Below are 21,268 nucleotides of genomic sequence, written 5' to 3' on the forward strand. Positions count from 1 at the left end.
TTAAAACCAGAAAGTTTAATTTTCAGTCTCAGAATAATACCTGATCACCTCAAAAGACAGCACAAACAAAACTGTTTTGTCTCTAAGAAATGGTCTTCATTTGAGAGAATTTTCTAAATGTCAAGACTCATCTCCCATGTTCAAAACCTCCAAATTTTCATCCTTTCTAGCACAAATTTCAAACTCCTTATTGCCTATCCAATTTTCTGTGTGACAGCTTCTTGTATTTTAAGGTATAGTAGAAATAAACTGGGATTACATATCATAGGTGTTATGGCCTCAAACACTCCCAAGGAGACAGAAATTGAGCTTGTTTTTTACTTCACTTACCACATATTTGCAGGAGGTTTTGCTGTTTGCTCTTGCCTTGGGCAGGGTCCCCATATGCTGCAGTGCTGTATCCACAACCACTGCAGCAACCTCCTGACAGCACCACTCTGCTCCATAAGGGTTTTTCCTCAAGAAGAGCTAATGAAAACAGTCTGTTCTAGTACTCAGACTCAGAAGAATTACAGATACTCTGAAAGAAGTGAGAAATAACAGGAATTAATTCCAAGAAAATTAGTTATGTATCTGTTCCTTTATCTGTTGCTACTACAGATACTCGAGTGTATGACTGATGGCAGTAAGTCTTGGCAAAATCTGTGCTTTGAGTAAAGTACAGTTACAGAACTGTTTTCTTCAGAAGAACATATAACAGAGGTCTGGGAAAGCACAGTGTGGAAAATATATCGCTAAATAAAATTACCTCACTCCCAAAAAACATAATATAATTAGCTTTCCACACTTATGCAGTAGTTTATGTGGTTTAATGTAGGATATTACAAAATTAAATAATATTCCATTCACAACTTATATTACTTATTTTAAACAACCGTTAAATTGTTTAAATTAAATTATTAAAATACTTTTGGAACAATTTACATTATTCTTAAAATGATTGTTCAATTATTTTATTATGTAATTTTAAATTCCAAGAAGGGAAAATCAGGAAGGTTTTAAAAAAGCATGAATAAAGTCATTTAGATGAAGAATATTTTCTAGTAATATTTATTATTTACTGAGAAGTTATCCTTGCTAAGTTTCTGCCTTGTTTCTGCACCATGGTGTTATAATCACCTCAGCCATCAGCACCTGTAATTAAAAAACCTACATTCATTTGGGAAGTACAATGCAATAGAACAGATATTAAGGATTTCATCACAGTCTTTTTATCCTGTTTAGCCTTTTCTATGTACAAGTGAATGAATCATGAGCCACGTCTTATCAATTGTGAGGTATTAGAGTTAAGGTAGTAGGACTTCTGATGAGATTGCTCTGTTATTCCTGAAACTAAACACCATATATTGTTTTGTATGCAACATGAGATGTCCAATAAATGCTATGTATTCCTCACAGCACATTTATTAACTTTGAGAAGAACAGGTTATTTTTAGTTCAAGAGTTTTAATTCAAGAATTTTTCATTTAAGGGATTATTTTTCAAATAATGAACATTCCTTACTGAGGTCAGCAATGCAGTGGCACAACTAACAAAGATTTTTTTTTAATGCCTATGTCCTGTTGCTGGCTTATCCTCTGATCCAAATATTTTAATATGTAGATATACAAGACCACTTGCAACAAAAAGTAAAAAATTTAAAGAGCTATAAATTATCAACTGCATATAGTTCAACAGTGGTTCATTTTCATAGTAAGGCTGAATTTCTACTGCAATTTCTTGGTGTCATTTCTGATGCAATGAAACATGAAAGAAAAAGGAAATTCTTCTCATTAATTTGTGTTATTATGCTTGCACTTGAAAATAATTTGATATAGCAGGTGTGTATCGGTAAATCTATTAGTAGAGCTACTAACTCCAGTGTTTGTTTTAAGAAAAAAAAAAAGAAAACACATTCCTTGTTCCTTGTTAAATAATCCTTTTTGTGCCAATGACTATGAACTCACTGTTCAGTAAGAGCTGTATTCTCTGAAATCAGTTCCTTCTGGGTCTTACTGTAGAGAGCACTTTTCTGTTTCACCAGCCGTCTTCGTTTAGCCCCAGCCAGCAGCCAGGCCCTTCGCAGCCACTTTCTCACTCCCCCTCCAGCAGAACTGAAAGGGTAAAAGCTGGAAAACTCATGGGTTGAAATGAAGACAGTTTAATAGGAAAAACAAAACCATGCACACAAGCAAAGCAAAACAAGGAATTGATTCACTGCTTCCCATGGGCAGGCAGGTGTTCAGCCATCCCCAGGACAAAGGGCCCCATCACACGTAACAAGTTGGGAAGACAAACACCATCACTCCAAATGTTCCTCCTTCCTCCCCCCACTTTATTTGACATGATGTCTTGTAGTCTGGAATATCCCTTGGTCATTTGGGGTCACTTGTCCAGGCTGGGTCTCCTCCCAAGCACTCCCCCTCATTCCTTGCCAGCGTGGCAATGTGGAAAGCAGAAAGGGCCTTGGCTCTGTGCAAGTCCTGCTCAGCAATAACAAAAATATCTCTAAATTTTCAACCCTGTGCTCAGCACAACCACATACCAGCCACTGTGAAGAAAATGAACTCTATCCCAGCCAAAATAAGCACAACAATTTATTAGGTGAAACTGGGTTTGATTACGATTTAAGTAAATGAATAAACTATGTAAATAATACTAGATAGATTTGTAATGGACATTCTTTTCCAGTTCCGTAACATATAAGGTAATCTGAATGTTTGTTGTTTTAATTTGAAAAAAGGAAATTAAAAGCCTCTGTATCATATCACATATTCTTTTCTAACCTCTCATTAAGCAATAGCAAGGAAAACCAGAGATAACTATCTGAAAAGTTACAGGCTTGTAAGAAAAAAAATGTTTCAAAGCCATATAATTCAGATACTTCAAAAGTTCCAAGTGAATTATAAACCTGAACAAAAATGAAGTACAACTTAACTCCCTTTCTCCCCAGAAAGAACTTTAAAAGGACATGACTGAGATTTTCTCATTAAGAGATAAATATCTGAAAAATCAGCCCTTTTAACTTGGAACTAATGATACCAGGATACAATCATGTTGAAGTAGTATGACACTAAAAATACCAGCTTCTTTAAATTATGAATTTTTGAATCTCTTGTAGAAAAGAATCTCACAGCAACATTCTTCACTTGCCACTGAGCTTCCCAGATTCTGCATTCCAGCTTCTTCTTAAAAAAGAAAAAAAAAAAGGGAAAAAAAAGTGTTTAATAATGATCTATACTTCTTTTCAGGCCTGGGCACATTTTAAATAGATGTGTATTAAGGACTTTGGTTATTATTGTCTATAGTTTTTTAGCATTTATAACAAGATTAAAGGCAGGAGATACTGTCAGCATTTTGAAGTGAGTGTCCTGGACAGTAGATCATCTGGCTGCAAAATTGCGATGGGTTTTTGTCAACAAATACACCGCTGCTCAGTTCTTAAGAAACAACGTCTCTCTGATGCATAAAGAAATGTTTCGTTTTGGGGAAGAATAAGACTCATAAGAAGTATAGTTCCACTCTCAGTTAAAAGATTTATTGCTATCTGGTGTCTTTGATCTTCAGCATGGAAAGTAGAACTGGCAACTGTTTTTTCTCATTCTCTCTTCCAACAGCGCTGATCTTATCCAAAATATTTAATCCAATTGAAGCAGAATAATTAATTAAAGTTGCAGGAAATATTCTTTTCATAGGTCTGAAAGGGAAGCTCAAAGAGTTGAGTGGTTCCCTAAACTGACTCATAAGAATGAAAAAATTAAATATGGTATTTGTTATTGAGAAAAGCAAGCGAAGAACCTGACAGTCCAACAGAAAAACTTTTTCATTTATACTGTGTGTAAAGCACAGTATCACTCAGACTAGGGCCACCTTCTACATCCATGAATTAAGTACAATAATGCAATCACACAATTATGGCCAGGCAATATGGAAAACAAGGGACCTTACAGTACCTGAAGGGAGCCTACAAGAAAAAGTTCCTCCCTGGCAAGGGACTTTTTATAAGAGCATCTAGCGACAAGACAAGGGGGAGATGGCTTTAAAGTGAAAAAGAACAGGTTTAGTTCAGGTATTGGGAAAAAAATACTCTCTGTGAGGGTGGGGAGGCACTGGCCAAGGCTGTCCAGAGAAGCTTGTCCAGGATGCTCCATCCCTGGAAGTGTTCAAGGCCAGGCTGGGTGGGGCTCTGAGCAAACCTGGCCCGGTGCAAGGTATTTGTGCCCATGGCAGGGGTTGGAACAAGGTGATCCTTAAGGTTCCTTCCAACCCAAGCCATTCTGACTCTCACTACAATTGCATATAAGTCTGTACCAGCAAGGTTGTTTTGGTACCATACATAGGCAGATCACTAAAACCGGCTGAGTAACTATTAAATTCTATCTTCCTTTCAGCAAAGTATCAAAGTATCTAAAGGCACAATGATCTCACGTAACAAGATTTGTAAAACTTATAAATTCAGGTGTGAATGCTTCAGAACTATAATGTAGGTTTTGACAAAGTGTTTTGATTTAATGCTTTTACATTTTTGCTGTAGGACATGATTAACTCTCAACCTACCTACCTCTACTAGCGTTTCGGTGTAAAAATAGCAGTGCTGAGCCACTTCCTGAGGTGCAAAAACAGTCTTACAATTCCTAAACGTGGGGGGAGATTTCCTCCCCCAGTTAAAACAAAAAAATCATTGAAATAAGGAGCAGCCTTTAAAAATTCTTGACTGGCAGCTCTTAAAATTGCTCTCTCCTCCCATCCCAGTATTAAGAAAATATTATTTTCCAAAAATCAGCTAGATTTTGCAGTGAGTATTAAATGCAACATTTAGAAAAGAAATACCTTATTTTAGATGTTCAGCATTAATGTGTACATATAATTGATGCATTTGAGATTGATCCATGTTGTGACAGGCTTTGACAGTAAAAAATGACAGAATTATCAGTGCTACAATAGGCTTACGACAAATATGAAAAGTATCAGTAGAGGATTGTATTGTATCACACACAGAAATAAAAGGAAGCATATGGTCCATTTCCAAACCTGCTTTTACTTCACCTAACTTAAATTTCCTCCAGGTCCATAGAGGTATTGACGTTTGTAGAAGCTTGAGGATTTACTGCAAAGAAACTAGTTGCCTCTGGTTGCATGCTTACCATGAAGCAGCCACATAAAATGGAGACAGACATCATTTATCGCAGCCTGTCTTGTTTCTTCCAGGTACCTGGAAGAATCTACTTATGTGACTGTCAAGCTCATGACTTTGAAACTAAGGAAACAGAAAAAATGAGGACAGAGACAACGAATAAACGTTGCCTGAACATGGCAGTCAAAGAAAAATATGTAAATTGTGCCAATTTTCTTTGTACATTGACAGAAAATTCCAGGTATTGCAGCCAGGAGAATAAAAGGGAAAGGAAGGAAAGGAAGGAAAGGAAGGAAAGGAAGGAAAGGAAGGAAAGGAAGGGAAGGAAGGGAAGGAAGGGAAGGAAGGGAAGGAAGGGAAGGAAGGGAAGGAAGGGAAGGAAGGGAAGGAAGGGAGGAAGGAAGGAAGGAAGGAAGGAAGGAAGGAAGGAAGGAAGGAAGGAAGGAAGGAAGGAAGGAAGGAAGGAAGGAAGGAAGGAAGGAAGGAAGGAAGGAAGGAAGGAAGGAAGGAAGGAAGGAAGGAAGGAAGGAAGGAAGGAAGGGAAGGAAGGGAAGGAAGGGAAGGAAGGGAAGGAAGGGAAGGAAGGGAAGGAAGGGAAGGAAGGAAGGAAGGAAGGAAGGAAGGAAGGAAGGAAGGAAGGAAGGAAGGAAGGAAGGAAGGAAGGAAGGAAGGAAGGAAGGAAGGAAGGAAGGAAGGAAGGAAGGAAGGAAGGAAGGAAGGAAGGAAGGAAGTGGCGGAAGGAAGGAAGTGGCGGAAGTGGCGGAAGTGGCGGAAGTGGCGGAAGTGGCGGAAGTGGCGGAAGTGGCGGAAGGAAGGAAGTGGCGGAAGGAAGGAAGTGGCGGAAGGAAGGAAGGAAGGAAGGAAGTGGCGGAAGGAAGGAAGGAAGTGGCGGAAGGAAGGAAGTGGCGGAAGGAAGGAAGTGGCGGAAGGAAGGAAGTGGCGGAAGGAAGGAAGTGGCGGAAGGAAGGAAGTGGCGGAAGGAAGGAAGGAAGGAAGGAAGGAAGGAAGGAAGGAAGGAAGGAAGGAAGGAAGGAAGGAAGGAAGGAAGGAAGGAAGGAAGGAAGGAAGGAAGGAAGGAAGGAAGGAAGGAAGGAAGGAAGTGGCGGAAGGAAGTGGCGGAAGGAAGTGGCGGAAGGAAGTGGCGGAAGGAAGTGGCGGAAGGAAGGAAGGAAGGAAGGAAGGAAGGAAGGAAGGAAGGAAGGAAGGAAGGAAGGAAGGAAGTGGCGGAAGGAAGGAAGTGGCGGAAGGAAGGAAGTGGCGGAAGGAAGGAAGGAAGGAAGTGGCGGAAGGAAGGAAGGAAGGAAGTGGCGGAAGGAAGGAAGGAAGGAAGGAAGGAAGGAAGGAAGGAAGGAAGGAAGGAAGGAAGGAAGGAAGGAAGGAAGGAAGGAAGGAAGGAAGGAAGGAAGGAAGGAAGGAAGGAAGGAAGGAAGGAAGGAAGGAAGGAAGGAAGGAAGGAAGGAAGTGGCGGAAGGAAGGAAGAAGAAAGAAAGAAAGAAAGAAAGAAAGAAAGGAAGAAAGAAAGAAAGAAAGAAAGAAAGAAAGAAAGAAAGAAAGAAAGAAAGAAAGAAAGAAAGAAAGAAAGAAAGAAAGAAAAGAAAGAAAAGAAAGAAAAGAAAGAAAAGAAAGAAATCAACCCACAACCTGATTTCTTGATCTGTTCAGTGAGTCCTCCTTCTCTATAAACCTTTTAATTTATCAGTAAATAAGACACATACAAAACCAAGTGTGGGAGATGCCAAACTTCAAGCTTGTATAGTGCAATAAAGAACTAGGCTGAGACTAATAAAAATATTTTACAAGAATTGAATGCTTGTTATCACCTGCACAGAATGGTACTGTGTCTTTGTAGATAAGAGGATTTTTTGGCAAGGAAATACCCCATTTAGATCTAAATAGCAGTTATATAAATAGTCAGTTGTAATAAAACCAGAATTGAAATACTGAAAAACCTCAAGAGCATGAAGACAGTAAATCATATGGCAGCCATGCCAAAATGCTTGCTGTATCCAGACAGATTTGTAATTACACCACAAACAAACAGAAAGTCGTTTCATATTTATTAGTCTGTTTATTAATTACATTAGCAAGAAGAATAGAAATTAAAACACCTGTATCTTGAAAACAAGGGCTTTTCACTGTTCTTCTGATTATGGAGGTGGCCATAACAAAATGCAACAACCTAAGGAGAATGCAGTCCTGCACATCATTTCTCCACTGGGCTCCTGGAACAAGACAGGAGAGGACTGTGCTGTAAACCCTGGGAAAACACCAGTAGAGGCAGAACAAGCTTCCTCTTCCCAAGAGATTCAAGTGTAGCTTTGCTAATTGCAGCCATGGTATGACCATGCATGTACAAGAACACATCTGAATGGAAATCCATATTTTCCAGCCAGGAACACACAAATGTTGCAGTGGGACATCTGGAATCATTAGCAATGCTGGAATTTTCCTGACTGCAGAAAATCTTTGTCCTACCTACAGGGAGAGTCCTCGCATTCCCTGATACAGTTACTTGGCTACGCTTCCACTGTGCATTTGTCCCACATTAATTAATATGGTCCTTTCCTGAGTAACTGCAGGGCTAATCAGAGCATGCAGTGGGAGGCTAAAACACAGACTGTGTCTGCAGACAGAAAGGTTAAAGCTGCTCAGCATTACTTACTACAAGATAAAGTTATCTGTGTTTTGCTGTGAAAAGCAAGGGAAGAAACCTCGTCACAGACCAAAGCTCGCTGATTTTTCTGGCTCCCATAAGCCATCAGCAAGATGCCTTCCACAGAATGGAATCATCTGGGATAACTTTTCCCCCACATTCACAGCAGAAATGCAGTCTACTACATCAGTCTCTTCCAGCTTATTCTATGTCCTTTCGCTGTAGATGTCTGATATATAAAAAGAGTCATGGCTTTCCTCCTAGATAAGAGGCATGTTCTTCAGTGGCTATGGTTTCACTCTTCTTTTCTGTACTTGAGAGCTGTATTTTCTCTGTATCTCGGTGTTCCAGCTGTCTAGATAACAAGCAGCCATGCTTTCGCGTGGTTTTGTTGCTGTAGTTTGAAGCCCATATGAAAACAAACTGATTCTGGGTTGATTTTCTGTATGAACGATGAAAAATTACAGTACAGACAATGCACCATTTATGTTAGCTTCCACATCACTTTCAAAATAGGATGTGTCAGCAAAATTCTGTCTAGCACCTCCTCGTATGCACAGATGGCATGAGAACTGGAGTGATACAGCTTTGTTTCTTTCTTTCTCACTTTCTTAGCCTTGAATTTTCATCCTCGGTTTGTCATATCCATGTCTTTTGAATTTTTATTGCATCAGATTGTGTTTGTGTACTTGCACAGCCATTTCTTTATTAGACGTTTAAAAATACCTGTCTTAGATTCCTTGTTATGATGATTTTCTCTCTATAATTATTTTTATCTTGTCAGATGACTCCCAAGCCTTCCTTAAGGAAGATAGTTGAGTCCTTTTCTCATGGTGTGTGTTTCACTGTCTCACCTGTGAATAGATAGATATTTGTCTACTTAAGTGGAGGTACTTGACCAGATAAAAAGCCATCAATCCACACTAAATTGTGACTAAGTAACACCAAGTAATGGAAAACTATCTCACCTCCTATCTTCTCTGTGATCACCTCCGACTTCAGATAAACCTTCCTTGCCTTTTAGGAAAATTTCCAATGTATTTCTTTGAGAAGGGCCTGACATGAAAATCTTTGCTTAAGAATCAGCTTTGGTTTCTTTCCTCAATCCTGCGAAGTTTGAGAAAACTTTGAGAAAACTGAGATGAGCAATGTCCCTTCAGCCTGATCACTTTTTTCAGGCCCACAGTCACATACTCTGCAAGGACTTGTAGCTCCTTCTTCCCAAATGTCAGGATTCATCTAGCAAGACAGTTTGAAAGAGGCTGACAGGGAGCCAGAAAAAGCACACAGGTCCATATTTGAGGGATTGATTCATAACCTAATCAGTCACTCATAAGTAAAACATCTGTAATAATTTATAAAGTTCCTGCACTCCAGCTTAGACACAGTAAACAGGTCACTGGAGAGATGACACCTTTCTGAACTTTGGCCTATATACATCACCTCCAATTGTGCTCAAGATTTTAAGAAAATACAACTGCATGAAAGCACACGGCCCCTCCCAGTGACCAGACCCCTGCCTGAGCAGTTCTGCCTCAGGAATCTGTCACACAGAGCTAGTCTTGGAAGCACTGCTGCTTCAGAAGTGTGTCTTTGCCTAGAGCAGACCATCTGATTTTTCCAATACCACTTAGATAAGGCATGTGGCTGCAACTAAAGCCCTCAAATATGAATCTTCAGGAGCTCAGTCACCATGTGTAAGTACTGTAACCTATGACTGTATTAACCTCTAAATGAGAAATTCAAACCAATCCAGATCTATAAATATTAGAATTTCTCATAAGTTTTATATTTATTCCAGGGTGTAGCTGCCTTAATAATCATGTCTAACAGATGGACACTGAAGGAAACATGTTGGTAAACATTGAAGCTAACGAGCTTCCAAGTTACATCACTGGTCTTTTGATTTGGTTATATTTTTACCTCTATCTTTTTAGTTTTCCTAAGGGCAATTGTAAACAAAGAATTCTTTAAAGCATAGATTTGAAGAATTCCAACCAGAACAGCTTTCTATCCTTTTACAGTTAAAATAGGGATAACATGGTAATGATCCTTTCACCTCAGATAACACCGAATTATCTCTAGTCTTCTCCTTCCTTCCTTTTCCACCTGCAGCAACAGTAAAGGTAGCAAAGCATCCATCTCTCCTTCTCAAGCATCTTCTTAATTGAAGAACGAGAAGAGCTGGACTTCAGGAGAGAGGTGGTGAGCATACCGCACTGACAACACAGCCTGAAGGAGCTAAAAAAGTAATGTTGCAATATGTTTTTCTTTGCAGTATTCCCTTCTCCTTCTTGAAGTTTACAGAATCACAGAATTAATAGGGTTGAAAGGGACCTCTGAAGATCTCCTAGTCCAACCCCCCTGCCAAGGCAGGGTCACCTTGAGCAGGTTACACAGGAATGTGTCCAGCTGGGTTTCGTGTGTCTCCAGCGAGGGAGAAGTTCAAAACTGTTCAGAGGGTTTTGAGAAAGGGCCCTGCTTACCTGCTCTACCAGCAATGACACAGGGCTTAGGAGGCTGCATGCCCGTGATGACGTGAGCCTCAGCACAAGGAACCTTACCAAGAGATGGAAATTGACAATTCAACAATATTGCTGCAGTGAAGAGACCAACAGTCCTTCACACCTTTCATACCTGGATAGAAGGAAATGAGGATCTCTGTAAGGGCTCAGGTCTCCCAAAGTAAAAATTTAAAGCATTCTATCATCTAGCATGGGAAAGAGTTACCTTTGCAAAAGAAAAAAAAAGCATAGGCAAAGCAGTTTGCTGAACAAAAGTATAGAAAAGGTAGCTTGCTTTCATGAAGAATTGTCCAGAACTGACTGGATTCAGGGAACTGAATCTTGCTGACCCTTCTGGTAACAGCAACAAAAATCTCTCTTCAGGGAAGGAGATGTAGGTCAGAGAGTCCAAGCCACAGGAGGGCAATAATGAAAGAAAGCACAGCTTGATTCCACTCTTTGGAAACAAAAGAATTAGAGAGCAACTGTGGTATCACAGAATTCTTGCCATTCTTTACCCCATTCCTGTACTAATTAAGAGTTTGAACAGTGGGACTACACACACATATTTCCCATGCCCATAGAATAGAAGGGAACAGGAAAATTGAATGAATGCAAATTAGCATCCGAAGATGTCCAGAGCAATAGATAAGCTATGACATCAGAGTAAACTTGGAATTTATCACCAACTCTCATCTTACAATATTTTTCTTAAGACTGTTACTTATTACCTTTGCTTTCTAGGTTTTTAGATATTTAATTTAATATCACAATAATGTGGATGTTTTCTAGTCCCTATGGGTAGATGACCAATGTCAAGAATCAAGAGTGACACCCAGTTCTGGATGTAGAAGCTTCTATTGCCCAAGCCACAAGAGCCAGGCAAGCAATCTCAGTAACTGCACTGGGCCACAAATCCCCAAGGAAAAGAAGTCCACGTTAGCAGGTAACACAGAGCCACCAGAACACAAGGATAGATCAGAACAGCCAGCAATAAGGACAACTGCATTTTCAGAGACACAGGTGCACACCCTGCGAGCAGCTGCCCCAATCCCAGTCTGGCCAGCTGCTGGTACTGGAGCCGAGTTCCCACTCCAGCATCTGGACCCACGCTCCGGCACTATGGACACCCATGACCCTTGGTCACACTCCAGCTGCTGACACTTGGGTCTGCTCACTCTGGTCTTTCCCATTGCTTCACCACAGACTCACAAGACCTCCCCACTGTGGTCTGGCCTGAGCTGCTGTGCTCAGGCATCCCTGCATCTCCGGAACAAAGTCCCTCAGGTAGGAAGGGATTTAAAAGTAAAGGAAGAGGCTGTGCTGGGCACACACAGATCTGGCACACTGACTGGTCTGCTATTTATATATGACCCACTCTTTTTATCTCCTTAGTCCTCTATTTTTCCATGTTCACTCCTCTTGAGATCACCTAAACCTCTCCCTTTGGCTGTCCTTTTTTCCTTCACTATACAGCCCCTTAAGTCCTGCTTGGATTTAAAGGGATATTCCTAAGTCCTTCACCCCTCATTTAAAAACATCCATAAATATATTTGACATTATATAAAATTGAGTATCATGTGCCTGATTCTTTTACTGCTTACACAGACTTTCTGGTACTGGCAGGTGGGAGAGCTCTTCCCAATTGAGCTAATTAGAAATACATTTTGAAGATGTCAACTCTTCATCTCCACTGAGAGTTCATTTAATACCAATAAACACTGCAATCTTGCATAGGAACCTATCAGTAGAGTTTGCTCTGGCTTTTTTATTTTTTCTTCTCAAAAGAGGTAATGATTTAAGGTACCATTTCATCTCATAGACTGGGGATTTAAATCTTATTTCCAAGAAACTCCGAGGAAGACTTAAGGGTGGTGGGTTTCTTGAGCACCACTGGATTTTATTTGCAGTCCAGGCAAGCTGACAAAGGAAATGCTGTGCCAAGGTTTCTTTTTTCCAGCTTAGAAGATTTGGGAACAACTCCAGCCACACCAAGGTAGAACTATGAGACTCAGAACCCCAGCAGCCCATGATGTCGGTAAGGGGGTATGCAGTGTGAGGTTCCAGTAACCCTTCATCAGCAAAACAATGAACACTTTAGCTCCAGTTAAAACATTATGGCTTGACTGGACAGATGAAAAACACTAGTAAGAGCACTGAGTGAGAGATTTGGAATTTACAATTTCCTATTTAAAAGGAATCTATTTTCTTATGCTATACTACAGTTACTGGGTACATCACTGTACATCAGTTACCAATGTCACAACAATTGATAAAAGGAAAATTGTAGTACTTACTTGGTACTGCACAGAAGTGGTTTGCTTATACACTCTTATGTTATTCTGCACCTACAGAAAGTACTCATTACTTGACTGCAGTGGGTATTAAAATGAATCCCTTTCAACAGCCGCACACTTTAAAAATTAAAAAAATAATTATGCTGGGCAAAACAGCCAGCTGAAAGTCTGCCACTCTTTGTGCTGACTTGCAATCCAAAGCAGCATGCACATGTCCCAAATTCAGTCTCCTCTAAAATGATCCTAAAACATCCTCACGTATTTCAGTTACTTGTGGTGAGTGGTTGCAGTTTATGAATTTTCAGTTGTTAGGCTCAGGCCCTCAAAGCATGAAACAAAGAAAACTACTTCATGAAAACTTAAGTTTGGTGGACAGCAACAGTGCTATGCTAGTTCCAGGCCACACATTTCCTCTACTAGTAAATGCAGTAGAAAGATTCAGGATTTTACTGTGTTTTGGTTGCCTGCAGGGGTAGCAAAGGCTTTCCTTTAGCTGCTCATGGGAGAGGGATATGTTCTCATCCATAATCATCATAGCTCCTCCTCTAAAAGCACTTGAAGGGAATGCAGTGTTTTGACATACATAACCATTTTCTCTGGCCACCTTATGGCTTCCCATTGTGGAGAAAGTTTGCTGGAAGAAGTAATTTTTGGTAATTCTGTCTGAGCCAAAACTGAAGGATAAACCTAAACTTATGTGAGGGCAAGATGTCCTATTTTTGTTGTCTAAATCTCCACTTTCCTTCAGAAGTGTAACACCAGCCTGAAACTGAGGTTTTCACAAAAACAATCCACTCCAACAGAAGCTGATTTTACTTTCAGTTCTGGGATGCACTGAAGTGTTGAGCTGCTTAAACAGACTAAAATAGACTAAATGTTATTTCTATACAAATGTAAATGTAGAGAGGGAACAATTTGTCATTACTAATTTTGTCCAGGAGATGAGAGACAGCAGCAATGTTCTTATACCAACATTACTGTAGGAGGCAAGGAAGAGCAGGCACTTTATCATTATGTACACAGCACAGATGAGGTGGATTGCCTTGGCGGTAGCAAATCCTTTTAGCATTTCTGTACTAGAAGAAACTCCTGAGCAAAGGAATTCACAGGAAACCCACATTGTAGCAGGTAGGAACACCACACACAAACCCATATCTACCTGCAACTTCTTGTTCTAAAAGACAACTCATGCATTTTGAAAAAAGTTATTTATTTTCACTGCTTTAATCTCTCTACTGTAGTGTTAGCACTTAACATAAGCATCCACTCTTCTACTATCCTATTTACAATCCATTGAAATGTATACTCTACAAATAACAATACATATTTTCAGAAATGTAAGGGAAATGCACAATTTGGTAAGGTTTAAAAAAGTGACACTCATCTGTACAGGATCCTCAAATCATCCAAAAAGTAAAATTTACAAGGCAGTATCCACACAGCTATGTAAGGGCAGGTGCTACAGTGACAAAGCAGCAAACTTGCTAATACAATAAAATACAGAAAATAGTGTTTTGGGGCACCAGATAATACACTTAGTACCACTGAAGTTGTAAATTTAGTAATACCCATATTTCTAGAAACATGTAACTGCAAACCTTGAGAACATTCTGAAAAATATTAAACATTATATACATATGAGGTAAATGTACCTTGGTCTTTTAAGAGGTAATTTGAGTTTAAAGCAATGGATACGGTGAAGGGTTTTTTTTTTGTTTTGTTTGTTTGCTTGTTTTTTAAACAGAAAATGATTAACACCTTGCAATCATTTCAATGGCACAATATAAACAAGGAACTAACTAAAAGGTGAATTTCATGGCAATCACACTCAGAGCCATTACTGAAAAAATAAAATAGCCTCTTACTTCATTTAACACCTTCATGTCCCCATACAGTCAATCCCAATTTCTTTACTTATATACAAAGTCTTTCTTAGGATTACAAGCAGAACCATTGGAGGGTGACAGTGTGTCATACTTGGAGAGTCTGCCTGAGAAACATCCCAGAATTCCAGCTTTTAAGGTTGGAAGGTCCCTGAAGAATTCCAGCATTTCAAAAATAACATTTCAGGCTTTTCAGCATCAGACCATTTCCAATGCTCCTTGTTCTCAATGTCCATATCCATCCGATCACAAGTCTGTAAACCAAACTGAGGCTTCAATGCTACTAAAATATAAAGTTGATTAAATCCACAAAACTTAAGTGAATGTATAACGTATGTAATATTTACAATAAACATTTGCATCAGTAATAATCAGAAACTGTTTTGGTATACACTTGAAATGATACAAAATTAATATTTTGAATGCTAAAATATTTTGGTCCCCCTGGATTTCCAAGAGCAGATCTGGTGATATTACAATCTTAATTTAAAAAATACTTATGTGTACCTGTGTCCATATATATAAGATATGATCTTACACAGGTAACATTTAAAGTTACATAATATATACAGACACAGCCTTTGTAAAAGGTGTTCAGTTCATATAATGGAAAAGAAGAACAAAGCTTTAAGTCATGGTGTCAGAACTGAGGATACATATAGCTCTATTCAGAATTTTCCTGTTCTGCAGCCTAGCAGGAATGATGAAGTTGTTCTAAAATACTGTTCCTTATGTCATACAGTGTGTCAAGCATCCTTCTGTGCTTTGTTTTTGCAAGCTTCTACTACAAAGCTATATTTTGAACAAAGCAAGAACAGTTGCTAGCAAGTCAGGAGAACAAAGCATCATCTGTGTGCCATGATGCGGTTCAGCTGCTGTATATCCTCTTTAAAATGCAACAGAGCTGTTTGGTATATCTTAGGAAATTAAATGTTCTGCTGATAAGGTTTTGTGGGTGCTAAAAAAGCCACTAAAAATTATTTGATGAATTATACTGCAAGCTCTCTTGCTACCACCAAAATTACTACAGATACCTGAAGCAATCCAGTGGCCTGGTATTTCTGAAGTAGGAGCTGTACCATTTGTATCTATGGTAAGGACCCTAGGACACTTAAAAAATTGAAATGTAACAAAGTTACAAAATAAAAATTGTTAAACTGCAAACTAGGAAGTCTTTGAAACTTGCATGGAGAGCCTGACCTATTTTCATGATGACCTGTTTTCTTCAAGTATCTGTATGGATACATTGAACTTGCTAGAGAGGCTGCCAAGTAGATAGGCTTGGGAGTCACATTATAGTCAAACATTTTTTTGAACAGTCAGTTGAAAAACTGTGGTGCACAACTGTCCATGTGCACAACGGCAGAGTTTATTTAAAATACCTACATGAGGTAATTTTTAATCCAGCTTTGACTGACAGAGGCCTGAAGGACATAAACCTGACTTGTCAGATAACACCAAACAAACACAAGCATGACAGCTGTACATATGTTTAAGCCTAATTATTTTCTAAGAACTTCTCTTATTTTTCCCTTTTCTCCTGGATACTGTCTTCCAGTATGAATAAACTCATCCATTTTGTTGTTGACAAAAGCATTTAGTTATTTGCAGTTTGACCTCAGAGGATCTGTAATTCTGACATCATTTATCTGCAAGCAAGCATATGGAAATATGGAAATTATGGAAATATGGAAAAGCAAAAATATGGAAATAAACAAAAATTATGTGTTAAGGCTTTTCTTGGGTAAGGCATGTGTCACCTATGTAGCCTCCTCTTCCTGGGCCTCACTCCTCTTCCTGCTTTAGCTGCCACACATCACAGACCATGGCACAGAACCTTGATTGTGCTCTGCCAGCAACCACCCTGCCACTGCTACCATCTTGGTAACAAAAGTGGGCTCTATGCCGAGGGATGAAAAGGAAGCCAAGGTAAAGTGTTGCGTAATGGGATGGGTACTGATGTGTTCTGAATAGTGGCAGGTTAGGCAGCATATTAATTACCAGGTATTTTGACATACTGAAATACTGTTTTGGACATCAATGAAAACCACAGGTCAACCAGACTCTTCCTAAAATTGCAATGAAAAAAGTATCACGGTAACAGCAGGTTTTTGCTGTTCACTTGGGCAGGAAGCAATTTGATTTCTAAACAAATTTATCAAAATATTATGATACTCTTAAAAACTCAGGGAAATCTTGACTAAAGCCATGCATATTCTTCTGTGTTCTTATGACAACACAAGTCACCATAAGCTTTGTTCTTCTAAAATGAAAAGGATTGCTGGAATCCCCTGATATTTGTATCCAAAGACCTGCAGGTCACCACCTTCTCTAGCTCACCACTTTGTGTATGAGGCACACACAACACACATGCACATAAAATTTATAAGCAGCTTTGAACTGCCTAGTACAAAAGCCCAAATAACTTTTCTCTAATGACAGGTGCATTTAATCCTTGTGTAATTGCAAATATTGTTCTTTGAGTCTTAAGACTCAGCAGAACTGCACAAAAATATGCTTTTCATACTTATTTGATGAAGCAAAATCTCAGCATTTTACTTTCTTGCTACTTTTCTGAAGTAGATAGGTACTTCAAGCATTCTGGAAGTACCACTTGATAAAAAAAAAATCTACATAATTATGACTCATAACTTGACAATTACAAAATATGACAGCAAATTTACTAGCTTACATTATTTAAAACTCCTACAGTGGTTTCAAGAGTCAGATTTCAGTAAAATTGAAGATATTCTATCAGTTATGTACTCACTGTTGCAGGGAGTGAGATTTAGATCTCAGCTAGGCAAAGGAAGAACTTTTAATTTGTATTTTTGAAACCAAAAGTACCATAGGCTTTGTACATCCCTACTATTTTTGCATTAAAAGACTCAAAAGTGGCACTTACTGGTGTAATACAATCTATTTTGAAGGCAATGTAATGTTCTGAAAAAGTGGAAAAACACCCAGTAATCATGTATAAAGTATAGTTGCATAAGTTATATTCCCACAACTGAATGAGGTCAATTTGTAAGTCAAGGTAAGAGTCCAAAAGATGCACTGCCTTAATAGCTAGCAAGTATACTCCAGTAGTACATTCACAATCTGAATCAAGGAATTGAGACAGTGGTTCAGAGTAGTCAATGTACCAGGCAGGAATAAAGTTGCTTTAAGAACCATCAATGCACTGTAGAACAATATAGTGAACCAGTTTCATTTTAGAAGTGACCTCCTACTTTTAAGCACAGTTAACTAGCAAAGACCAGCTATCAGCTTCCCAAATAAAAAATTACAGATTAATGAAACTAGAGTACATGATGTTTTGTAAGTAACCTGGGAAAGAGGTTCATAGTGCACAGAAAGACCCAACACAACTGTTTAGCACATCCACAAAAATCCTAATAAGTGACGTTCCTATGAAGTACTAAAAGGCAGCAATATCCTTCTGTTCCCCCAGTGAGGTAGAACAATTAACCTTCTTAACACGCCACTCTGGTGCAGATAGGGATTTTTACAGTGTTCTTCGATAGCAAATCCAGGATTACATCTTGATCCCCTCCTGTTGGCTAAGTTGCGATAATGTTTTCTTAATGCGCAAAGCTGTCAGCCGAGCGGCTCCGTTGGCATACCAGCATTCCCGCATAATTTTTGCCATCACTCGTAATGCCTGCAAAGGAAACACAACTCATTATATGCACTGCTGTTCCTGTGTAGCCCATGTAACTGCTGCTTTGCCTTCACCTCTTCAGGCATTTCTGAAGTCCACTACTAGTACTGCAGTTGCATGGGAGAGTGTGCTGTTAAAATAAAAATTAATAATAAAAAAAAATCTTACTTTATTCACAGAAAAGTAAAGCTCTCAACATTGTAGAGCAAAATGGATATTTTTCAGTAGACTTTTGGTCCATGAAAAAAATATTTAAATGAAAAGTAGTAGCTTGTCTGTAACTGTTTTCTGAATTTTCACATCAGACAAAAATACAGTTTTTAATTGTACTTGCAGTTAAGGAGTTACTTCAATGCATAGCAATTAAGTTCATGAGCTGTCTTCCTCATACTGAAGCTCTGCAAGGATAAGTGTTTTTATCCTTCAAACAGCTATTCTTTGAAATCTGAGTGCTTCTGTGTGTTATTTGTAACAAAGCAAATAACAAAAATGGCAGATGAAATAAAGTAACAGCTCTACTTTCCAAAATACCACAAAAGCTGTATTACATTAGTCATTTCAATCTCAATAACTTCCTGTCTCACAGTTTGTTGGTGCACTTTTCATCACCTTTCTCTCCTTCCTGTGCACTCTTGCCCAACTCTTATCTCAGCCATGCATTCATTCCCCACATGCCACAACCCAGGTTCCCCCTCCTGTTTCCAAAGCACCTCATCCTTATCAGTGCCTCACTGCTCCTGCAGCCCACTGCAGCTGTTTCCCTCAAGCTGTGAGTCAGAGCACACTGGCTGTAGCCCTTGCTGGGCTCCCAGAGCAATGCTGTGGAGTGTTCCCTCTGCCCAATTTGGGTCAGCTGTCCCTGCTCTGCTCCCTCTCACACTCTTGTCCACCCCCAAACTACTTGAGAAATGGAGAATGCCTTGAAGCTGTGCAAGCACTGATCAGCAACAGCTAAGCCATCAGCATGCTATCAGACTGTTTTGGTCACAACATTGTGGAGCTCACTATGAAGGATGTTGACTCAATCCCAGCCAGACACAGCACAATTTATTTGCAATGATGCTTCCTACGTAATGTAATTCAGACTAGCTCTAATTTATACTAGCATCATCTATGCTTCACAGGAAAGGATCCTGGAATCCCCCATGCAGAGTTAGCTATTAACTTCTATGAAATTACATTTAAATACTTATGTATAATCAAGGAACAATGCTTTTAATAAAACCATAATGATTAGAAGGAAATTAATTAAGTTCTCCTAAAAGCAGCTCTTCTCCCTTCAGCAATAGACATGGTTTTTAAGCCTCTGAAATCACTAAAAGCTCTAGTGTCCATTAAAGCAGCTTTAGCAAGGTTAGTTAATACCTCACAGCTCTGCCATCTGTTTGGAATATTGGGCCTTAACTTCTGTTCACACACAACTTTCCTCATTTCTTCAACAGAAGGGTCTGAAGGAACGAGGTCATAGTATGGCAACTGGTAATCTTCGTGGATTCCTGTAACAGGTTGAAAATAGATTTATTTTAGCTAACACTGGATTACATATTCTTCACTTTTTACTGTGTTCCTTATCAGTACCCTACCAGTTCTTGGTTTTTCATTTTTAAAAAATTACATCAAAATGACTGACAAATAAACAAAAATACTTAACCACACCTTAGGAGTGTTTACATTACCCTTGAAGGATCTAAAATTTTTAAAATTAGAAGAGATATAAACTACATCAAAACTTTCATATGCTGTACTTAAAACATGCTTCTTCAGAGCACATGATTTTTAACAGCATGCTTCGTTTTAAATAAGGTATAGATTGATCTGAACACATTATAGCTAGGCCTTGTTGTGTTTGCCCCTTGCTCAAGAGTACAAGTTTTACCCTTTTCTCCCCTCTATGTAAATATTTAGAAAGAAAAATTAAAATAGACAATAATATTTCCTATTTTCTTCAACAAGTATGGTTTGTCAATCTAGAAAGAGGTTGAATAGACCAGTTATCATTTACAGGATTAACTAGATTAATTAGTTAACAAGCATTAATTAGAAAGTCTGAGACAGACTGGCTATTACTTCTCATTGCTTTTTGAGCAAACCGTTTTCAGAACCTCTGTAAGTTTAAATTACTTATAATTCCTTAATATGTCCCATTTTGTAAAGATTGCCACGTACCACCAATTGAACACCGCCGAGCTATTTCCCAAAATACTAATCCCATTGCATAGATGTCTGCCCGTTTGAATGACTCAAAATGTTTCATATTTATGGAATCATCTAGAACTTCAGGAGCCATGTACCTGTATGAAAAAAAATAAATTCATGAACACTTAAAGAAAGTTCAGCACTACTGATCAGCTCAAATACAAAATAATGTATTTTTGTGGAAAAGGAGAAAAAGAAAAATCTGCTTCATTAAGGTCATCCTGTCAGAGACAATTCAATGTAAAGGGCTAAGTAAAACTGAGAGAAATAAGCAGAGAAATAGGGGAATAAGTAAAATGTGAAACAATAAACAAGTAGAGCCATAAACCTGATAGACAAGGCAAAACTGAGATGGTGACAAAGACCAAAAGTCTCTAGTTCCTCACTGAAAGGCTATTAAGAAACTCCAGGCATAACTTTATAGAGGTGCATGCAGTCTGGACTTTGTGACTGCGAATAAGTGGGAAACAAGAACACTAGGACTGAGGATATTGAAGGAAGGCCTGTGCAACTATGCAATGCTTATCAAGGAATGTTCAGGAGAAAGGGAAAAGAAGTGAGGCAACAGATAGAAAAGGGTAGCAAAGGGGCTAGTTGCCTAAGAGGTTGCCAGTCTGCACATGCTCACCACCAGTGCATCCTATTTTATTAAATCCTAACTATTCTGTGCAATCTCACTCTCAAGCCCACATGCATGTGCTCTCTAAGAACGTGTCAGCATCAGGAGGCAGGCATGAGTCTGTTCAGGTCTAGCAAGTGGAGCAGCACCAGGGATGAAGCTGAAACTAGAGAGAAGAAGGGGCTCAACTCCAGGTCCTAGAAGCACATCTGCAGTGGCAAGAGCAGGTATCTGGAGTTACTGTGGGAGACTACACAGCGGTCATTCTTGAATGAATTCTGGCCCAGCAGCTGTAGTCTGACAGAAGGAGAAGGAAACCCTGGTGCCAGCAACTGGAGT

At 39.0% G+C, this 21,268-nt stretch overlaps 1 protein-coding gene across 2 annotated transcripts in view; it reads right to left on the minus strand.

The window, feature by feature from the left end:
- Window positions 1–13,760: 13,760 nt before the first annotated feature.
- Window positions 13,761–21,268, minus strand: part of TGFBR1 (transforming growth factor beta receptor 1) — a 34,107-nt gene continuing 26,599 nt past the window's right edge. For both annotated transcript variants that reach the window (XM_014254536.2, XM_014254535.2), the window contains exons 7-9: window positions 20,281–20,405; window positions 19,480–19,610; window positions 13,761–18,114 (exon numbers count right to left, since the gene is read on the minus strand). In XM_014254536.2, the coding sequence (XP_014110011.2) occupies window positions 17,989–18,114; window positions 19,480–19,610; window positions 20,281–20,405 (382 nt within the window). In that variant the 3' untranslated portion in view covers window positions 13,761–17,988. The remainder of the gene's footprint in view (window positions 18,115–19,479; window positions 19,611–20,280; window positions 20,406–21,268) is intronic.

The sequence above is a fragment of the Pseudopodoces humilis genome, chromosome 1 (assembly GCF_049639895.1).
Source record: "Pseudopodoces humilis isolate 2021_Gansu_Grassland_sample_001 chromosome 1, ASM4963989v1, whole genome shotgun sequence".
NCBI classification, from domain to species: domain Eukaryota; kingdom Metazoa; phylum Chordata; class Aves; order Passeriformes; family Paridae; genus Pseudopodoces; species Pseudopodoces humilis.